This window comes from Aethalodelphis obliquidens, unplaced genomic scaffold (genome assembly GCF_003676395.1).
Source record: "Aethalodelphis obliquidens isolate GAN/ISIS:26980383/991018 unplaced genomic scaffold, ASM367639v1 scaffold31, whole genome shotgun sequence".
Lineage (NCBI taxonomy): Eukaryota > Metazoa > Chordata > Mammalia > Artiodactyla > Delphinidae > Aethalodelphis > Aethalodelphis obliquidens.
The window spans coordinates 8,156,768-8,179,737 of record NW_020837975.1 but is presented as its reverse complement, the minus strand read 5'-3'; the positions used below and the strand labels follow the sequence as shown (position 1 = coordinate 8,179,737).

At 35.9% G+C, this 22,970-nt stretch overlaps 1 protein-coding gene across 3 annotated transcripts in view; it reads left to right on the top strand.

The window, feature by feature from the left end:
• The window catches only part of SRPK1 (SRSF protein kinase 1), an 82,156-nt gene that overhangs the window by 26,018 nt on the left and 33,168 nt on the right, over positions 1-22,970 (top strand). For all 3 annotated transcript variants that reach the window (XM_027126740.1, XM_027126739.1, XM_027126738.1), the window contains 4 exons: positions 17,354-17,472; positions 18,511-18,619; positions 19,537-19,624; positions 20,691-20,778. In XM_027126740.1, coding sequence (XP_026982541.1) covers positions 17,354-17,472; positions 18,511-18,619; positions 19,537-19,624; positions 20,691-20,778 — 404 coding nt within the window. The remainder of the gene's footprint in view (positions 1-17,353; positions 17,473-18,510; positions 18,620-19,536; positions 19,625-20,690; positions 20,779-22,970) is intronic.

The following is a 22,970-nucleotide window of genomic DNA, read 5'->3' as shown; positions in this document are numbered from 1 at the left end:
TTATGGTATCCTAGTGGATTGATACAGTTGCTTTTCCTAGTGGATTGATACAGTTGCTTTCCGGTAGCCTGGCCTATATGTTAGTGAATGAATTGTTGTAAAATTTTAATGGCATATAGTATTACATATTATAGTGATATTCATAACGCAGTATTGGAAACATTATTACTTTTTTAAAAAAACATTTACTTGTAATGATAGGCTGATATGCAGTTTCTCCAATTAAGAGGTGGGGACATACTGAATACAATAATGTAATTCTTATGCCTATGTAAGGATAGGCTAGCCACTTCAATACAAGTCTTGCACACAGTGTTCTACACGATGCATTCTTAGGCGATGATGATGACGCAAAAAACATTTCATACAGTTCTTGCTCTACAATTATTAAATTTTCACAAAGACATACACATACACAACAGATAAGTTTGTTACCTGTACTGTGTGGTGATTATTTACTAAGCGGAAGTGGATTATAAAGATCTTCATCTTTGTCTTCACGTTGAGTAGGGTGAGGAGGAGGAGGAGGGGTTGGTCTTGTTTTCACAGAGGTGGCAGAGGTGGAGGATGTGGCAAGAGGAGGCAGGAGAGGTATGCACACTTGGTGTAGCTTTATGGAAGTACATGGAAATTTCTGTCTGAAATTTTTTGCTTTTTCATTTCTCTAAATGTGTTTCTATATTGTACCAATCCTCTTTCCACCATTTGCTTTAGTTTCAGTTTCAGTGATACATAGAAGGGTCCATGTCATAAAAGAAGCCAAAAGCAGTCTTGAATAATCAGAATCCTTCTTCCAAACTGTATAATGTCAGTTTGTTTTCTGACACTGCTTCTTCTATGTCTTCTTCCTTATCTGTCACTGATTTGGAAGCACTCATCTCCATCAAATCTTCTTTTGTTAATTCCTCTGTTGTGTCTCTTAGTTCTTGAATTTCTCCAAGATCCATATCTTGAAACACTTTAACCCCCCCCCCCTTTTCTGTCATGTCCACAATCTCTTTCACGATTTCCTTGATTGGCTCTTTCATAAATCCTGTGAAGTCATGCACAACACCTTGACACAGTTTTCTCCAGCAGGAATTTATTGTTTCAGGCTTGATTTCTTTCACGGCTTTTTAAATAACAGTGATGGTATCTTCAGTTGTCTAATCCTTCCAGACTTTCATAATGTTTTCTTTATTGGGGTTCTCTTCCATAGCATTGACAGTTCTTTCCGTAGAGTACCATGACCTAGAGGCTGAATTAGAGATGATGCGTTTTGGGGCAAGTACACCACTTGGATGCCATTCATTAGTTGATGGATATTTGGGTTGTTTTCACTTTGGCTATTATGAATAATGCTGTTGTGAACATCTATGTGCAGTTTCTTGTGTGGGCACATGTTTTCATTTCTCTTGGAAATATACCTAGAAGTAGAATTGCTGGGCCATATAGTAATTTTTGTTTTTTTTTTTGGTCATGGCATGTGGGATCTCAGTTCCCCAACCAGGGATTGAACCCATGCCCCTTGGCATTGGGAGCATGGAGTCTTAACCACTGGACCACCAGGGAAGTCCCCATATAGTAATTCTGATGTTTAAAATTTTGAAGAACTGACAACGGTTTTCCAAAGTAGTTGTACCATTTTGCATTTCCACCAGCAATACATGAGGGTTCCAATTTCTCCACATCCTCACTTGTTACTGTCTGCCTAGATCCACTTTTGATTACTTCATAACTTTAATGTGCCTCAACCTTTATTTTTGGTTTCATCCACTCTAGGCAAACTTTATTTTTTTTTAAATTTAATATCTTTATTAGAGTATAATTGCTTTACCATGTTGTGTTACTTTCTGCTGCACAACAAAGTGAATCAGCTATGTGTATACATATATCCCCATATCCCTTTAGGCAGACTTTAATTTCCCACTTTGTAAAATGGAATTTTGGTGGATCTACACCTCTCCTATCCTTCCCACCTCTGCCCCTAAATTCTGTCTTTACCATCTTAGGGTGATTACCTTACATTCTTCTCTGTAACAATAATTATTTTATGTTTTGTTTTTTCACCATAAGTATTTGTTTTCTTGGTAGCACAATGAAAAAAGCATTTGGCTGGAATGCAACACACTTAGGTTCTAGTCCGTCACTACCTATACCTGGTACAGTTCCCTAACTTCTGGGTTTGAGTATTCATCTGTAAAATAGGGCTCTGTTTAGAGTTCAGGACTTTGCTAGTTCTAAGATTCACTGATTCTATGAAGAAATAAGCATCCTCAATGTATGCATGTAATAATTCATTTTATAAACTTATTTCACACAATTTTTAGGACTCCATTCATTGCATAAAGTACATGCATATTTCACACAAAATACGTAGACTTTAAAACTAAAATAGGAACTTGATCAGCAGATTATAGTTGGTATTTCCCAGATCCCCAAACTTCTGCAAGATTATCTAAAAGAATTTTTATCAAATTCAGCTTATTGTTAGGCTTGTCTCTATTAGTGTCACTCCCCTAACTGCTCAATGAGCTGTGTAGATAATTAAAAAGCATGTTGCTTTTTAAAAAGAGCTGATCCTTCCTAAAATGGGTGGTTGTAGAGCATGAATCATTCTGTGCCATTCTGTAGTTTGCTGATTAAGACCGAATTTGCAAATTTACTTCTGAAAAGAAGTTTCTAAGATTGAAGGAGATTGTTGGATTTAGAGTGCGAAGTCTACCATTCTTTAGCTCTATGACCTTTGGAAAGTTTTCTACCTCTCTGATTCTGTTTGCCCAATTTAAAGGGCATGAGTCTCAACATTGTTAAAAGTGAGAGAATCTACAGATTTCTATGCTGCAAGTAATCATACATGTATAGGTTATTACTTTTATGATTTTATGCAGATAATTCAGATTTTTTTTCAGATTCAAAAGGATTTTGTTGAGCTTGTTCCATGTTAAGCTTTTTTTTTTTACGCTTTTAAAATTTATACCCCCTTCACCCATTTCTCCCACCCTCCACCACCCACATCTGGCAACCACCAGTATCTGTGAGTTGTTCTGTTTCGTTTTTATTTTGGGGGTTTTTTCCTTTTTTTTTTCTTTTTTTAAGTGTCCACATGTAAGAGAGATCTTACAGTCTTTGTCTTTCTTTGACTTATTTCACTTAACGTAATACCCGTGAGGTCTGTCCGTGAGAAGATTTTGTTTTTTCTTATGGCTGAATAATATTCCATTGTGTGTGTATACCACAGTTTCTTTATCCATTCATTCATCCATGGAAACTTAGGTTGTTTCCATGTCTTAGCTATTGTAAATAATGCAGTGAACATGGGGATCTGTATATTTTTTCAACTTATTTTTTTTGTTTTCTTCAGATAAATACCCAAAAGTGGAATTGCTGTGTCATATGGTAGTTCTCTTTTTAATTTTTTGAGGAACCTTCATACTGTATTCAGTAGTGGCTGCACCAATACATTCTCACCAGTAATGCACAGGGTTCTCTTCTCTCTACAACCTTGTCAACAATCTGTTGTCTTTTTTGTAATAACCCATCCTAACAGATGTGAGGTGACATCTCATTGTGGTTTTGATTTGCATTTCCCTGATGATTAGTGAGGTGATATCTCATTGTGGTTTTGATTTGCATTTCCCCGATGATTAGTGATGTGGAGCACTTTCTCATGTACCTGTTGGCCATCTGTATGTCTTCTTTAAAAAAGAAAAATCTATTTATGTCTTCTGCCCATTTTTTTGTTGTTGTTTTGTTTTTGTTTTTGCAGTACGCGGGCCTCTCACTGCTGTGGCCTCTCCCGTCGCGGAGCAACAGGCTCCGGACGCGCAGGCTCAGCGGCCATGGCCCATGGGCACAGCTGCTCTGCGGCACGCGGGATCCTCCCGGACCGGGGCACGAACCCGTGTCCCCCGCATCGGCAGGCGGACTCCCAACCACTGCGCCACCAGGGAAGCCCTGCCCATTTTTTAATTGGATTGCTTGGTTTTTTGCCATTGAGTTGTATGAGTTCATTATATATATTTTTTAATTAATTAATTTATTTATTTTTGGCTGCGTTGGGTCTTCGTTGATGCACGCAGGCCTTCTCTAGTTGCAGCGAGCAGGGTCACTCTTCGTTGCAGTGTGCGGGCTTCTTTTGTGGTGGAGCATGGGCTTCACTAGTTGCGGCCTGTGGGCTCAGTAGTTGTGGCTCATGGGCTTAGTTGCTCCGTGGCATGTAGGATCTTCCTGGACCAGGGATTGAACCCATGTCCCCTGTATTGGCAGGCAGATTCCTAACCACTGCACCACCAGGGAAGTCCCTGTGTAACACCTTATCAGATCTTTGGTTTGTAAATATTTTTTCCCATTCCATAGGTAGCCTTATCATTTTTTTGATGGTTTCCTTTGTTGTGCAGAAGCATTTTATTTTTAAACAGTGTTTTTTTTTAAATATTTATTTGGTTGCTCCGGTTCTTAGTTGCGGCAAGCAGGCTCCTCCGTTGTGGCTCACTGGCTCCTTAGTTGTGGCTCGCCAGCTCCTTAGTTGTGGCACATGGGCTCCTTAGTTGCAGCAGGCAGGCTCCTTAGTCATGGCTCCAGGGCTCCTTAGTCGCAACACGAGGGCTTCTTAGTTGTGGTATGCAAACTCTTAGTTGTGGCATGCATGTGGGATCTAGTTCCCTGACCAGGGATTGAACCTGGGCTCCCTGCATTGGGAGTGCGCGGTCTTATCCACTGTGCCACCAGGGAAGTCCAGAAGCATTTAAATTTGATGTAATCCCACTTGTTTACTTTTGCTTTTGCTGCCTTTGCTTTTGATGTCAGATTCAAAAAATCACTGCCAAGATCTATGTCAAGGAGCTTACTGTCCATGTTTTCTTTTAGGAGTTTTATGGTTTCATGTCTTACGTTCAAGTCTTTAATCCATTTTGAGTTTATTTCTGTGTATGGTGTAAGGTGGGGTTCAGTTTCATTTTTTTGCATGTGGCTCTACAGTTTTCCTAGCACCATTTATTGAAGAGACTGTCTTTTCCCCATTGTATATCCTGGCATATTTCCTGTCTTAAATTAATTGACCATATATGTGTGGGTTTATATAAGGGCTCTCTCTTCTGTTCCATTGTGTTATGTGTCTTTTTATGCCAGTACCATACTGTTTTGGTTACTGTAGCTTTGTAATGTAGTTTGAAATCATGAAGCATGATGCCTCCAGCTTTGTTCTTCTTTCTCAGGATAGCTCTGGCTCTTCAGGGTTTTCTATGGTTTCATACAAATTTTAGGAGTATTCTATTTTTAGAAAAATGCTGTTGGAATTTGATAGGGGTTACATTGAATCTGTAGCTTGCTTTGGATAATATGTACATGTTAACAATATTGAGTCTTCTAATCTGTGAACATGGAATATCCGTTTATTGGTGTGTTCTTCAATTTCTTTCATTACTGTTTTGTAGCTTTCACTATACAGGTCTTTCACCTCCTTGGTTAAGTTTATTCCTAGGTATTTTACTCTTTTTGATGAATAAATAGTATAGTTTTCTTAATTTCTCTGATAGTTCATTATTAGGGTATATATATACCCTATATATATCCAACAGATTTTTGTGTATTGATTTTGTATACTACAACTTTACTAGATTTATTAGCCCAAACAGTTTTTTGATGGCGTTTTTAGGCTTTTCTATATAGAATGTCATGTCATCTGCAAATAGTAAAAGTTCTACTTCTTCCTTTCCAATTTGGATGCCTTTTATTTATTTTTCTTGCCTAATTGTGATGACTAGGACTTCAGTACTATGTTAAGTACAAGTGGTGAGAGCGGGCATCTTTGTCTTGTTCCTGATCTTAGAGGAAAAGCTTTTAGTTTTTTGCCCCTGAGTATGATGGTCATTGTGGGCTTGTCATAGATGGCCTTAATGATGTTGAGATATATTTCCTTTGTATCCACTTTGTTGAGAGTTTTTAATCATAAATGGATGCTGAGTTTTGTCAAATGCTTTTTCTGCATCTATTGAGATCATACGATTTCTATCCTTCATTTTGTTAATGTGGTGTATCACATTGACTGATTTGCAGCTGTTGAACCATTCTTGCACCCTTGGAGTAAATCTCACTTGATCATGGTTTATGATCCTTTTACTGTATTATTGAATTTGGTTTGCTAATGTTTTGTTGAGGATTTTTGCATCTATGTTCATCAGTGATACTGGCCTGTAATTTTCTTGTGGCATGCTTGTCTAGTTTTGGGATCAGGGTGATGCTAGCCTCATAAAATGAATTTGGAAGAGTTCCCTTCTCTACTGTTCTTGGAAGAATTTATGAAGGATTGGTATTAATTCTTATTTGAATATTTATTAGAATTCACCAGTGAAGCTGACTGATCCTGGCCTTTGTTTGTTAAGAGATTTTTGGTTATTGATTTAGTCTTCTTACTAGTAGTAATCAGTCTATGTTCAGATTGTCTCTTTCACCATGATTCAGTATTGGTAAGTTGTATGTTTCTAGAAATTTATCCATTTCTTATAGGTTGTCAATCTGTTGGCATGCAATTGTTCATAATATGATCAGTTATGATCCTTTGTATTTCTGTTGCATCAGCTGTAACATCTCTTTCATTTCTGATTTTATTTATTTGAGTCTTTCTCTCTTTTTTTCTTGGTGAGTCTAGCTAAAGGCTTGGCAGTTTTGTTTACCTTTTCAAAGAACTAGCACTTAGTTCCATTGATCTTCTCTATTGTCTTTTTGATCTCTATTTCATTTATTTCTGCTCTCATCATTATTTCCTTTCTTCTAGTAATTTTGGGCTTTGTTTTTTCTTCTTTTTCTAATTTCTTGAGGTGTAAAGGTAGGTTGTTTGAGACTTTTTTTATTTCTTCAGGTAGGCATTTATCACTATGAATTTCTCTCTAAAACTGCCTTTGCCGCATCCCACAAATTTTGGTATGTTACTTTTCCACTTTCATTTGTCTCAAGGTATTTTTTTATTTCTCTTTTGATTTCTTCTTTAACCCTTTGGTTGTTCAGTAGCATGTTGTTTTACCTCCACATATTTGTGAATTTTCCAGTTTTCTCCATGTAATTAATTTCTAATTTCATACCATTGTGGTCAGAAAAGATGCTTGATAAGATTTCAGTCCTTTTAAATTAAGACTTGTTTTGGGGCCTAACGTGTGATCTATCCTGGAAAATGTTCCATGTATACTGGAGAAGAATGTGTTTTCTTTTGGTTTTGGATGGAATGTTCTGTATGTATCTGTTAAGTCCATGTGATCTAGTGGACCATTTAATGTGTATTTTTCCTAATTGATTTTCTGTCTGGATGATATATCCCCTACTACTATTGTATTGCTGTCTGTTTCTCCCTTTAGGTCTGTTAATAATATATTTGCTGTATATATTTATCAATAGGTGTTCCTTTGTTGGGTGCATAAATATTTACAAATGTTATATTCCCATGTTGGATTGACCTCTTTCTCATGTAATACCCATATTTGTCTGTTTATTACAGTCTTTGTTTTAAAGTCTGTTTTATCTGATGTAGGTATATGTACTCTAGCTTTCTTTTGCTTTCCATTTGGATGGAAACCTTTCACTTTCAGTCTGTATGTATCCTTTCATCTGAAGTGAGTCACTTGTAGGTAGCGTATAGGTGGATCTTGTTCTTTTTATCCACTCAGCCATTCTGTGTCTTTTGATTGGAGAATTTAATCTGTTTACATTTAAAGTAATTATTGGCAGGTATATGCTTATTGCCATTTTGTTAATTGTTTACTGGCTGGTTTTGTAGTGCCTCTCTCTTCCTTTCTTCTCTTGCTCTCTTCCTTTGTGGTTTGATGATTTCCCTTAATGGTTTATTTATATTTCTTTATCTTTTTTGAATTTTCTATAGGTTTTTGCTTTGTGGTTACAGTGAGGCTTACATATGGCAACTTAGATCTGTAACAGTCTATTTTAAGTTGATAACAACTAAGTTTGATCCTGTTCTAAAGCTCAGCATTTTTACTCTTTCCTTCCCCTCCCCTCATTTTATGTTTTTGATGTCACGTTTTACTTGTGTATCCCTTAATTAATTATTGTGGACTTCCCTGGTGGTGCAGTGATTAAGAATCCGCCTGCCACTGCAGATGCCTGTTTTTACATCTTACGTAGAATCTATCACAGCATTTACCCAATAACAAGGGTTAGCAAACTTTCAAATAATAGAGCTCTGGATCAAGAAAAATGTGACTAGAAATAGACTTGGAGCCAAAAAGACCTAAGATGTGTACAATTTTATATGTGATATTATACAATTCAGTTCATCTCTCTCAACTTCTGAAAAATTCTAACTACTAAAGACTCAACAAGGGGACTTTCCTGGTGGCGCAGTGGTTAAGAATCCTCCTGCCGATGCAGGGGACATGGGTTTGAGCCTTAGTCTGGGAAGATCCCATGTGCTGCAGAGCAACTAAGCCCATGTGCCACAACTACTGAGCCTGCGCTCTAGAGCCTGCAAGCCACAACTACGGAAGCCCGTGTGCCACAACTACTGAATCCCATGCACCTAGAGCCCAGGCTCTGCAACAAGAGAAGCCACCACAATGAGAAGCCTGCATACCACAACGAAGAGCAGCCCCTGCTCACCGCAACTAGAGATAGCCCATGCGTAGCAGTGAAGACCTAACACAACCAAAAATTAATTAATTAATTAACTAATTAAAAAATATTGTAACCATAATTATTTTTACTACTTTTGTCTTTTAATCCTCATACTAGCTATAATAGTGTTTAGTCCACTTTAGTATATTTTTACCTTCCCAGTGAAATTTGTTCTTTGATATATTTTCTTATCAATTAGCACTCTTTCTTTCCAGCTTAAAGAAATCCCTTTAACATTTCTTGTTAAGGCCAGTTTGGTAGTGATGAACAGCTTTAGATTCTGTTTGTATGGAAAACTATCTCTCCTTGAATTCTGAATGATAACTTTGCTGGGTGGAGTATTCTTGGTTAGTTCTTTTCTTTCAGCACTTTGAGTGTATCAGCTGCTTCCTTCTAGCCTGCAAAGTTTTTGCTGAAGAATCTGCTGATAATCTTATGGGAGTTCCCTTGCGTGTAACAAGTTGTTTTTCTCTTCCTGCTTTTAATATTCTCTCCTTGTCTTTAACTTTTTTTTTTTACATCTTTATTGGAGTATAATTGCTTTACAATGGTGTGTTAGTTTCTGCTTTATAACAAAGTGAATCAGTTATACAAATACATATGTTCCCATATCTCTTCCCTCTTGCGTCTCCCTCTCTTTAACTTTTGAGATTTCAGTTATAATGTGTCTTGGTGTGCATCTCTTTGGGTTTCTTCTTTGGAACCTTCTGGGATTCTTGGATCTGGGTGTCTGTTTCCTCCCCAAATTAGGGAAGTTTTCAGCCATTATTTCTTCAAACAAGATTTCTGCCTCTTTCTCTCTTCTTCTGGTATTCCTTTAATGCGAATGTTAGTCTGTTTGATGTTGTCCCTTAAATCATCTACAGTTTTTTTCATTCTTTTTTCTTTTTGCTGCTCTGATTGGGTGAGTTACAGTATCTGTCTTTGAATTGACTGATTATTCTGCTTCATCTAGTCTGCTGTTGAACCCCTCTAGTGTATTTTTCAGTGAACTATTTTATTCTTTAGCTCTGTGACTTTTATTTGATATACTTTCTTATTTTTTCCATCTCTTTGTTGAAGGTTCCACTGTGTTCATCTTTTCCTTTTCCCAGGTCATTGAGTATTTTTATGACCATTACTTTGAACTTTTTATCAGGTAAATTACTTATGTTCATTTCATTAAGGCTTTTTTCTGAGGTTTTATTTTGTTCTTTCATTTGGAATACATTACTCTGTTTCTTCATTCTGCTTCATTCTCCACGTTGACTGGTTGGAAACAGCTACCTCTCCAAGTCTTGAAGGAGTGGACTCATGTAGGAGCTGAACCTTGTCTTTCAACCCTTCCCCAACTCTTTGTCTTCTCTCAAACCTTTGTGCTTGTTCAAGCAGGCTGTTACTATTTTTTATTTTGGCTGCACTGTGCAGCATGCAGGATCTTAGTTCTCTGACCAGGGATCGAACCCACGCCCCCAGCAGTGGAAATGTGGAGTCTTAACCATTGGACCGCCAGGAAAGTCCAGCAGGCTATTATATTTTTAATAGCTCCTAGTTGTTGAGGAGGTGCCGAGATCTGTCACTGTCCCTAAGGGGAGGATCTCAGCACCTAGATTCAGGCTGTTTGGAAGCTTGACTCTCAGGCAGCTTTTAAAAGTATGTAAATTGATACAGTTCTATGGAACTGCAGGTGTAAACCCTGCTGGCCAGGCAGTCTGGTGGTGTCCCCTGAGTAACAGTTGCAGAAATCAGGGCACTAGATGAGTATATAAGTTCTCTTCTGTAAGATACTGGTGAGCTGGAACAAGACAGAGAGCATCAAACTGCCAAATTACCTTTCACAAAGACTTCACCAATTTTATTCCCATCAACAGCATAAAAGAGTGCCTACCCACTCCCTCCAAGTCCTTGTCAATATATGAAATTATTGCATTTTGATTTCTCCCAAGTCACTGGGCAAAAAAATGATCTTTGTTTTAATTTTTTTCTCTGTTACTATTGATTTGAGATCTTTTCATGCATTTATAGAACATTTGAATGTTTTCTTGAACTGGCATGTTATTAGATTGAGTAATGCTAGGCTGCTGTATTAGGTTCCTATGGCTGCTATAAATTTAGTAGCTTAAAGCAACACAAAGTTATTATCTTACAGTTCTGGGAATAAGAAGTCTAAAATGGGTCAGCAGCGCATTGTTTCTTCTGTAGGCTCTAGGGAAGAATCCATTTCCTTGTCTTTTCCAACTTCTAGAGGTTGAGTTGCCTGCATTCCTTGGCTCATGGCCCCTTCCTTGTATTGTCATCATATCTCACTCTGACCTTCCTGCTTCCCTCTTAGAAGGACCCCTTTCCCAAACAACTTCAGTTTTTCTCGTTGTTTTGAAATGCAATTTTATTTAATACTAAATTCTCATATTTACTTGAGTCTGTGGCTAGATTTCATTCTGATCCAGTACCAGGACTACAGTTTTAATTACTATAGTGTTATATTTTGCTATCTGGGGGCCAAATTCCCAATTATTTCTCTTGTTTGAAAAATTTTTGGTTGTTTTTGCTAATTTCCTTTTCCAAGATTTTACTGGTCAGGTTCTACAAAATACCATGTTGCTTTCAGTTGAGATTGTTTTGAATTTATGGGTTACTTCCTAGAAAATTGACACTTAAAGGTTTGATTCTTCCCATCTAGGAGTATTCTATAACTTGCTTTTGTTAGTTTGTTAAAGCATCATATACCCTTCAGATGTGTGTGTTTCTAGATTTTAGAGCTGTTGCTGTTGCAAATTTATTGCTTTTTATCTATTACATTTTTTTATTGGTTATTGCCATTATGTAGAAATACTTTTGTTTTTGTAATTTGTATGGTAGTTGTTTCTTCCTTGCCTAAAACCCTGTATTGGTTGTACTAATTTTTCGGTTATTTTTCTCCAATTTTCTAGGTAAATAGCCACTTTGTAATGGTGACAGTTCTGGTTCTTTTTCTTGCCTTAAATTTATCTGTGACTACAAGTACAACTTTGAAAAGTAGCCATTAAACTGTGTAATTGTGATGAACATTTGTCTTTTGTAGGAATGCTCGTATAATGTTTCTGTGATTTTCTAATAGATAACTTTGAGTTGAGTAAGTTTCTCTCCACTTCATTCCTAGATTACGAAGTGTTTCAGTCTCAAATGCATCTTGAATTTTGTCAGATGTCTTCATAATTTTTCTAAGAGTTTTCTTCTGTACATACATTAAATAGTGAATAACAGTAAGTTTCCTGTTTGAATTATCCTTTTATGTCTGCTTGTGAATATTACAATATTTAGTAGTTGTATATGAAGTTCACTGGTGAAACTGACCAGTAGGTTTGTTTGTGTGTGTGTGTGTGCACACGCACGCACGCACACATGCATGCATGTGTGTTATTCTCTTCTGCTTTGGATGTCAGAGTTATGCTAGTGCTCTCAAATTAACTGGAAAGCTTTTCCAACTCTTAGAGATGCACTGGTATACTTTATTAACTGGTATTCTTCGTTGAAAATGTAGTAGCACTTGACCTTACTGTCTGACCAACTGACCTTGTTGCCTTTTAGGGGTGACTCTTCAATTTTTCAGTCCCCATGATTGTTATATCCCTGTGGGGTTTTTTTTTTTAATTAGTTTTGCCTGAGGCTTATCTATCTTATTAATCTTTTTCAAATAATTAACTTTCAATTTAGAGTTAAAATTTTACTCCTTTTATTTCTAGCTCTTTATTCAGTTAACAACAGCTTTTCTTGTTTTCTAATTGGTATACTCATGGTTATAAATTGTTCTCTTTGAGTAAAGCTGAGTATGTCATAGATTTTAACATGTAATGCACTTATACCTAAATACTTCGAAATTTTAAATTTCATTTCCTCTTTAAATCAAGATCTGCCAAGATATTTTCATTTTATTCTATAGTATGCCAATTTTTTTCAGTGTTTGGAAAGAATGGATATAAAGTCACATATACGAATATATCAATTTAGATCAAACTTGTTTGTTATTTAAATTCTCTCTGTATACTTTTCATTTATTTGAATTGTTTATTCATAAAACAAACAGGAGAATCTAAGTTAACTATAGAAAATTTTTGTGCAGGTATAAGTTTTTTCATGAATTAGGCATGCAGTTGAATCTCTCCCCTTTCCCCTTTGCCATCATTTGTATTTTGTGATAAAGCCGTGATTAACCTGAGAGAGGCAAAATAAAGTCACTTTTTGGGGTAACTTGAAGGATAAGGTCAATAAGATTCCCAAGTGCATGATAATGTTTTAGCAAAATCTCAATAAGCCAACCATATGTTAGATTCATACTTGAACTTGAAAGCAATCAGAGCCAATATTTTTTAAACAAAATATTTGAGATATACAAAAAAAGAAAAAAGAAGAAAAGAAGAAATAATAAAATGGTAGCTCCTACCCAGCTTAAGAAAATCTCATTACTGTACAGGTGATGCCCACGTGTACTCCTCCTTGATCATATCTCTATATTATAGTTCACTTGTGGAATTAATAGCTATCCTGAATTTGTCCTGTATTTCTTTTTTTTTTTTTTTGTCCTGTATTTCTTTTGTGTTGTTTCTTTTTTCATTCTTTTTTCTCAGCTTTTTAAAAACTGAGATATAATTGACATATTGTGTAAGTTTAAAGTGTACAACCTATTGATTTGATGGATTTATATCACATTGATGGATTTATATCACATTATGATTGCCATTGTAGTATTAGCTAATACCTCTGTTACATTTCATAATTATTATTTCTTCCAGTGGTGGGAACAGTTAAGATCTAGTCTCTTAGAAAGTTTTATGTTTGTAATACAGTTTTATTGTCTATAATCACTGTACTGTGTATTAGATCTCTAGGAATTATTTACCTACTAGTTGCAGTTGTGTAATTCTTTATATTTTAACTATATATTGGCTGTTTTGTATGTTTTAAAAATTTGATTGAAGGTGATGCATTGTATTTATTCTGCAGCTTGCTGTTTGCATTCCATCTTATGTTTGTGCAGTTTATTCAAGCTGATGCATGTAGCTTATTCATTTTCACTGTTGGGTATAATATTTTATTATATCAAAATACTATAACTTACCCATTCTCCTCTTGATGGACATTTAGTTGTTTCCTGCTTTTTGTTATTACAAACAGTGCTGCTGTGAACACGATTGTATGTGCTTCTTCTAGGATGTTCATAGCAGCAAGATTCATAATAGCTAAAGAGTAGAAACAACCCAAATGTTCATCAACTGATTAATGGATAAATTAAAATGTGGTCTATCCATATAATGGAATATTATTCAGCCATAAAAAGTAGTGAAGTACTGATACATCCTACAACATGGATAAACCTTGAAAACATGTTGTGAAAGAAGTCAGTCACAAAAGACTGCATAATATGTGATTCCGTTTATATAAAATGTGCAGAATAAGCAAATTCATAGAGACAGAAAGTAGACTTGTGTTTCCCAGAGTCTGGGGAAAGAGTGTAATGGTGAGTGATTGTTAATGGGTTTGGGGCTTTTGGGGTGGGGGTGGGGAATGAAAATGTTCTAAATTTAGTTTGTGGTGATATTGCACAACTCTGAATATACTAAAACCACTGAACTGTACACTTTAGATTGGTGAGCTTATGGCATGTAAATTATATCTTACTAAAGAAGTGAAAGATGGGCTTCCCTGGTGGCACAGTGGTTGAGAGTCCACCTGCCGATGCAGGGGACGCGGGTTCGTGCCCCGGTCTGGGAAGATCCCACATGCCGTGGAGCAGCTGGGCCCGTGAGCCATGGCTGCTGAGCCTGCGCGTCCGGAGCCTATGCTCTGCAACGGAAGAGGCCACATCAGTGAGAGGCCCGCGTACTGCAAAAAAAACAAAAAAACAAAACAAAACAAAAAAAAAGAAGTGAAAGATAATTTCTAGGACAGTATTTTTCAAACCCAACCCACTAGTAGGTTATAAACCAATTTTAGTGAGTTAGAATAGAGTTTGCAGGGTGTTTTTGTTTTGAGCTATAAGAATTTCTTCATTTATTCTTTAGAAAACGGGAGTGTGGCGCTCACGTGGCTAGTTTGAGTATATAAATTCATGAAATGTTTAAGTGAAAACTCATAAATAGCATATTTATGATAGTTATGAATATATAATATTTGGCTGCAAAAAATTCAGTAAATTTTTGTTTGGTACTTTGGTTTTACTATTTACTTGGGTGATTAGTGATGATTATACCAGAAATGGAATCTTGAAAGGATATTTGGAAATAAGAGAAAACACTCTAATTTGGCTTTTATCATCTCTTTGTTCACACTCCAGAGTTTCTGTGTCAAATCTGTCGAGCTTTTCCGCTACTTTCTGCCTTTCTCCCAGATTTTTGCCTTGGCTCTATTCTGTACCACAGCCAGATATATTCCTATTTCTAACATTTTGGTGTTTTGATCAGGTTATAAATTGACTCCTTTGGAAGCATACTGCTATTAAAATTTGATCTGTTGTCCATTTCAGTTTATATTAGAGATTTTATAGATGTACTGGGTTAACTTTTATATGCTTTGAGAGCTTTAAAAGTACTGATACAGTTTTTGTCTTCTGAATATGAATAGCAAATACTTGAGGCATGAAAATAGATATGAAGAGTTTAAAATCACAGATTGAAACTATTTTAGAACTCTCCTTTTTTGTTCTAGGAAGAATTGTTTTCAGTTTCGAATGTTAATAAGCTGAAATTTCTTTCTGTAGTATTTCTTCAGATTTTTTATACTATTTTCTTATAACAACCATCAATCAAAGTTATAGTGATTTTGAGCTCTTTACTCGTCATTGTCTTATACTCATTATCTAATAGTAACTATCTCTGTTTTCTCAAATTTTCTCTTTTTGTTTTTGGTTTTTGTCTTTTTCTGGCAGAGGCTTTTTTTTTAATTTATTTTTTTTAATTTATTTTATTGAAGTAATTTATTTTATTGAAGTAAACATTTGGAAATGTTCATTCAGACTCATTATTTCCACTTAGGAAAGTAAGCCAGGTAGTTCCATGCTGAATAAATTTCCCAAAGACATGTTTTCACTGAGAATGAACACATTGAATCATGCAGTTTTATAACTACTTTTGTATCCTCTGGGGGACAAAAAAGTACCAAGAATTGAGGCAGGTTGGAATGGCCACCAGAAATCTAAATCTAGTCATGCTTGCCAAGGTATTTCTTATGTCTCAACAGCCCATGTAACTGATTCTGCTGTTATAATTTTCTGTTAAATTGAATCTTTTGAAAAAACAATCTGATGAAACAGGTTTGAAAACACAAATAAAATACTGGAAAATGGGAATTAAAATTCCTTTTCCTACAACTACTGAAAAGAGTGCTTTGGACACTGTTTCTTTTGCTTAAAGCTTTACGAAGCAGGCAGCTTATAAGTGTCAGAGCCTGAATGCAGTTCCAAGTCTTTCTGCCTCCCGAACTACTACTCAGTGCTCAAAAATTTTGATACAGCTAATAGACAGCATGTAGAGAAAGGAATCAATTTGAAAGTGTTTAATACATTATAAAACGAGATCATGTTTTTACCTGTTTAAATAAGCTAAGTTTTCTGAACTTAGTAATACTTAAATACTGGAAGCCCATATGTAGCTGGAGATGTATTTCACTACAACCCTATCAGAAAAGTCATACTATGTAATAATCCTAAAAACTGTTCATGGCCACAGACTGGAAGGAAATAGTCCATATGTTCAGAGTAGAGATCTAACAAAATAATTATTTTCCAAATTTCCTACATTTAACATTTTTTTTTAAATTTATTTTTGGCTGCAGTGGGTCTTCACTGTTGTGCGCAGGCTTCTCCTTGCGGTGGCTTCTTTTGTTGCAGAGCATGGGCTCTAGGCACGTGGGCTTCAGTAGTTGTGGCACATGGCCTCAGTAGTTGTGGTACACGGGCACTAGAGCACATGGGCTTCAGTAGTTGCGGTGCATGGGCTCAGTAGTTGTGGCACGTGGGCTCTAGGGTGCAGGCTTCAGTAGTTGTGGCGAACAGGCTTAGTTGCTTTGCGGCATGTGGGATCTTCCTAGACCAGAGATCGAACCCGTGTCCCCTGCATTGGCAGGCAGATTCTTAACCACTGCACAACCAGGGAAGTCCTAACATGTTATTTTTATAAATAAGGTAAATGTTTCTATCTTTATTTGGTAGTTTAACTTTAGGGAAATAATTCTAAATACAGAATAAAGATTATCTAAAATATCTAGAATATTTTCTAGATTTAGAAAGAATATGTAAAATTATCTAAAAATACTCAACAGCTTTATTTTTTAGTAGTGAAAAATTAGAAACAAATGTCCAGCTGAGCAGAATGTACCAGAGTAAATAGTGATACTTCTAAGGGAAATATGTAAGACTTAATAGATTGCATAGGTATGAGGGGGAAAGTTTACAGTATAATAGGCAAAGCCGGATACAAATTTGTTTATAAAGCATGTGATTACCGATATATATTTTTATAAAAATACAGCAAATAACTGGAAGAAGGTCTAGTAGTTTTATCAGCAATTTTGTTTGGATATTGAGATTCAAGTAATTTTTTTCCCTTTGTACTTTTATATATTTTCCAGATTTTATTTAATCATGTACTGACTTTTTAAAAACGAATATTTTCCTAACATGAGGTAAAGTGATAGGTAATGTTTTCTTAGGCTGCCACTACATAACATTCTGTTTGTAGTATCTATTAATTGGTCCTGTTTTCTTCTGTCCATATGGAATGAACATGTTTGTATTATTTCTTAGATCTGAAACTCAGCACCGAGGCTCTGCTCCCCACTCTGAGAGTGATCTCCCAGAGCAGGAAGAGGAGATTCTGGGATCTGATGATGATGAGCAGGAAGATCCCAATGATTATTGTAAAGGTAAGATTTTCTGTGAGGAGATACTAAGTAAGATGTGATCCATGTATATGCAGTTTTTCATGTGAATATTTGGTCTATCAGCGTAAACAGTATTGATGCTTTCTGCTTATTGCATCCTTTTCTCTAAGTATAGGAATTAGTATTTCCTCTTACTTTGACTTAATTAAAGCTTAGTTTAAATTAAACTTGTTTCTATTCCTTAAAAAAGATAGTGCATATTTACCTTAGAAAATTTCAGAAATACGTTAAACAAAAAGAAAACAAAAGCCATCTGTAATGCTGTCACCCAGAAGTAGCCAGTGGTAAGATTTGGTATGTAGACTTTTGAAAAACACCTTTCACTACTCTTTTCTCAAAGTGATGATTGCTAAGATACATTAAACTGGAATTACATATACTTAAACTGTGTCATAAGGTTGCCTGTTATCTTTTCTGTTTCTTTTATGAAACTTTGCAGGATTCTTGGGTAGGATTTTATAACAGAATATCTCTTAACCATTGAGGAGAACCTGGTTCTTCTCAGTAGGCAGAGATGCATGTTTAAATCCCTTGATTCCTGCCACTGTTGGCAGCCTTTTCAGGCCTTCCTGTTTTTATGTTTTAGAAAAGCAATTTCTTTTTTTAAAGTTAAATAAAAGGAGTTCATTCATCTCTCTCCTAAAAAACATCCTGAGACTACAACTAGTCTGAAAGTAGATTTATATGTTTAGATAAATCTTGGATTACTGAGGGGCAAGAATGTTGTGAAACATAACCTTATTTTTGTTTGAGGATGACTTATTTTTTTAAGTAATTATTGGTTGTTCCACAAAGCATCACTTGCTCACTCTAAATCATTACTCTTATTCTTTAAGATATTTTTTGTAACATGAGCTCAATAATACTGTGTTGCTGACTTGACATTTTCTTTTGTTGAGTTGGTTGTGTTAGAAAAAACCATTTTTATTTGCTAAAAGGTGTATAGATGTTGAAAAACGTGGTGTGAGATACCTTTTCCTACTACTTAAGTGACTATTTGCTTCCTGTTGTTTCTTCCAGGAGGTTATCATCTTGTGAAAATCGGAGATCTATTCAATGGGAGATATCATGTGATCCGAAAGTTGGGCTGGGGACACTTTTCAACAGTGTGGTTATCATGGGATATTCAGTAAGTTTTAGCGATCCTGCAAGAGAATTAGGCGATTCCTAAATGTTTGTGTCTGATTTTCCACTTTTAGTCTAAGCTCTAGACTGATTTTTTGATAAGAATCTTATTACTGAGGATCTTTATGTTCTTGGGCAAATGACTTTTCTCGGATGAAGAGTCAGTTTAGAGGAGACACAAGATTGATTAAATTAGTATCAGTAAGGCGCTTGAAACTCCCAAATTCAAAACATTACAAATACCCAAAGAAAGTGTAGTATGTAAGTTCATAGGTTTTCTCATTAGTAGAGCTAAATTTTTAGATGATGCCTAGACCAATCTTTGTGAAATTACTTATTTTTTTGTATTTTGTTTTGATAACAGATTTGTTCAGCCATACAGTGTAAAACTTCTCTACATAAAAATCATAGGCAATTAACATTGGATGTTTACCTAAAAGTGTACCATCTATCTTTGGTGAGATAGCAGTTGCTATCTTTGTGCTTAATTTTTTATCAGTTTTTCACCCAAGTATTTCTTCTGGCTTCTTAGAGGAAAGTATTATAGCTTTTAAGCTTTTCGGTTTTGCTATACAGATATACAGAATACTTCTGATTTGGTGGAGCTTTCCCCCTTATTTATCCCCACTTCATGGTTTTACTTGGATTCACGGAGCATTCAGAAAGTAGATTTTAACTTAGAGGAAATGTTTGGTGACTGACATTACCCAGGAACAGATTTTCTTCTTCTCATAAGTTAAATTTGGCCAGTTAGAGCTATTAAGAGGTACAGGTGATCCCATAGTAGTAGTTCGTGTTTGAGTACAGGGAAATATGAAATCAATATTTGTACTTCTGTTGCTGTCTCCCAGTTATAGTTAAATCTTAGCTTCTTAACGTAGAGGTAGAGCATTTAGTCTTAATTGCCTGTTTGTTTCTTAGGGGGAAGAAGTTTGTGGCAATGAAAGTAGTTAAAAGTGCTGAACATTATACCGAAACAGCACTTGATGAAATCCGGTTGCTGAAATCAGTAAGTATTAGATTGTATGTGTGAGCTGCAAAGCATTATAAATAAATAAAGTTTTATTCAGTTGAGATATACCAAGTGTATACTCTTTGGCATGGCTCATTTTTACTGTAAAGTTCTAGTATCCTTAAAGAGGCAGAGGAAGACAGTATTTACACATCCTGTGTATGTGGTAGGGAACTGGTGGAATATGCTGTGATGGGAATTCTCCCTACATATACAATGGGAAAAAACCTTGCAAATAAACAAAAATGTTTATTGAGTATGTTTTCTGTGCCAGATAGCACAAAGAATGTTTTTCTTTCCTGCTATGGTTAAAAGAAAAGTTGTGTGAATAAATATATTTTTGTTTTAAAATCTTATACAAATATATAAAAATAAGCACTATATTTACTAATTCCCTTTATTACCTGGAAACTTAGGTAAATATTATCAAAATTTATTTTCAGTTTTGTTACAAATTAGTAAATGTCAGTGTAGTAGAAGGAGCTTAAACTCAGAGTTAGAAAACATGAGTTTTAGGGCCAGCTCTATCCAAATATATCCTTCAACTCATCTTTTTATTTCTTCTGAGCCTTAGGTTTTTCATTCGTAAAGTGAGGAAGCTAGACCAGGAGAGCTCCAAGGAAGTACTTTTCAAAGTGCCAGTCTGTGATGAGATAAGGAGCTCATGCCCCAAAGTAAATCAGTGTACTGCTTCCTTCCCTCAGAAAGTTTTTCTATGAAAAAAAATGAATGCTGAATAAACAGTATGGTTAGTGCTATGGTTGATTGCATCCTGCAAAAGCTCCTGAATTCCTCCTGGCCTGGTAACTAGCAGTTAATTTGGGAGTAGCAAAGTGGTATAATTAAACAATAGTCTTTGTTGATTGTGTTTTCTTTTGTGAACTGCTTATATTACGTTCTTTGTTTGAGCTATTAAAATTTTATGTGTGTCTCATAGATTTGTATGAGCTCTTTCTTGGAGTAATCCTTTATTATATTTGCTGCAGGTATCCCCTCCCCCACCACCATTTGGTTTATTTCTATGGTTTCCCTTTTGCTAAGCATTGTTTCTTCCCTATTATAGGTTCGCAATTCAGATCCTAATGATCCAAATAGAGAAATGGTTGTTCAACTACTAGATGACTTTAAAATATCAGGAGTTAATGGAACACGTATCCTTTTTAAAACCTATTTGAAAACAAATCATGAAATAACTTTATCCCAAAGAAAGGAACAAGATTTGTACAGGTAGCATTGGTCTCTTCTCTCAAAACAAACTATAATCAAATTACTTTATTGTCAACTTTTGAACACAGATATGAATCAGGTCTCTCTTCGTATGTTGTGATTTTTTAGGCTATTGGCTTTACACTTTTTTCCTTTTTTCAGGCGAATTAAAACCAAACCCCAAAGAAACTTTTTAAGAAAAGAACCTTGTACTAGTAAGTAGTTTCTATGATTTTTATCAATTAGCGCAGAAATTTTAATGAAGTTAATGAGAAATACTGGGTAAAGGACTTCCCTGGTGGTCCAGTGGTTAAGAATCTGCCTGCCAATGTAGGGGACATGGGTTCGATCCCTGGTCCAGGAAGATCCGCAGAGCAACCAAGCCTGTGCTCCACAACTACTGAGCCCATGCTCTAGAGCCCGCGAGCTGCAACTGCTGAAGCCCGTGCGCTCTAGGGCCCGTGCTCCACAACAAGAGAAGCCACCGCAGTGAGAAGCCCCTGCACCTCACCGCAACTAGAGAAAGCCCACGCACAGCAATGAAGATCCAGTGCGGCCAAAAATAAATTAATTAATTAATTAAAATTTAAAAGAAAGAAAGAAATACTGGGTAAACAAGAATTTAATGCATTTTATCTCAGTATTTAAGAGGCTGTACATGTATGCTTAAAATCTAAACAGGTATACTTGTTCACATTCTGTCATAATGGAAAAACTGACTTGTTTTATGTTTTGATCCGGAATTTTAGAATTTTAAAGTTGGAAGGAATGTTAGCTATTCTTTTCCCCACAGGTTAATATCAGAGTGACATGCACGGAAATAATTGAAAGGTTGTTGCAACAGCTATGCTTGTAAAGGCCTATCACATTTTTCAGAATGAAAGATGAAGAAGAATCTCACTTGGATTGGAGAGTCTGAAACCTGTTTATAAACTATTTTAAAATGTATAAGGAAAGACATTGCATATATCATTCTACTTTCCCTGCATGTTTAGCTTCTCTTAGCACACATTTTTAATTGCCAGTGATGATCCTTTTTTAAGGAGATGGGCTACATAGGGCCCATCTCTAATCATGTGGACTATATGGTTAGAGATTTGAACAGAGAAGCAAGGAGAGAGGATGAGAAAGGAGAGAGAACAGGTGATAACATAAAGATTTTATCTATCATTCTGAAGTTAGTTTTCAGTTACTTACTTCCTTGGAGAAACATAAATCAAATCCCCCCCTTCCCCAAATCTCTAAGGAAACTGGTACAAGAAGCATTCCATGTGAATCATCATTTTACGTCTGTTGTGGTCATTTCATAGATGGCTTACTCTGTGTGTGTGTGTGGTATGCATGTTTTCAAAGAATTAAGAGGAAGGCTAACCATGAAATAAAACCATACAGGATGTCATGATGGCCATTAGGTTCTGTTTCCCTATTTCTTGATCTTGTAATCTTTCTCACTGTGCCACATTTTCCTATTAATTTGGTAATATTATAGTAAAACTGTAGAAATATTCTAAATAGTCTCCTCAGTAATGCTGAGTACCTTTATTTGACCGTAAGCAAGAAGGCTTTTTTTTTTCTTTCTTTTTTGTTTTTTTTTGCGGTACGCGGGCCTCTCACTGTTGCGGCCTCTCCCATTGCGGAGCACAGGCTCCGACGTGCAGGCTCAACGGCCATGGCTCACGGGCCCAGCCGCTGCGCGGCATGTGGGATCCTCCCGGACCGGGGCACGAACCCGTGTCCCCTGCATCGGCAGGCGGACTCTCAACCACTGCGCCACCAGGGAAGCCCTCTTCTTGTTTTTTAAGCTACTGAATGTCTGGTCATTTTTATATCACTGCTTACAAATTAAAATAACATTGTTGTCAAATTGTAATCTCAACAAATGAAAGTTAATATTAAAGCTAGGAACGTGAAAATAACTTAAACAGTTCTGTGTTCTGATTTGTTTGTTTAATCAATCTGCATTCTAAAATACCTTATTTTCATATATTTCGTATATACAGAAGTAGAATAGTTTGATGAATCCTCATAGATCCATTACCCATTTCAGAAGTTATCAACTCATAATCAGTCTTGTTTTGTCTGTATCTCCTGATAATTTTGTGACCAATCTTAAAGATATTTTTTCATCCGTAATTAT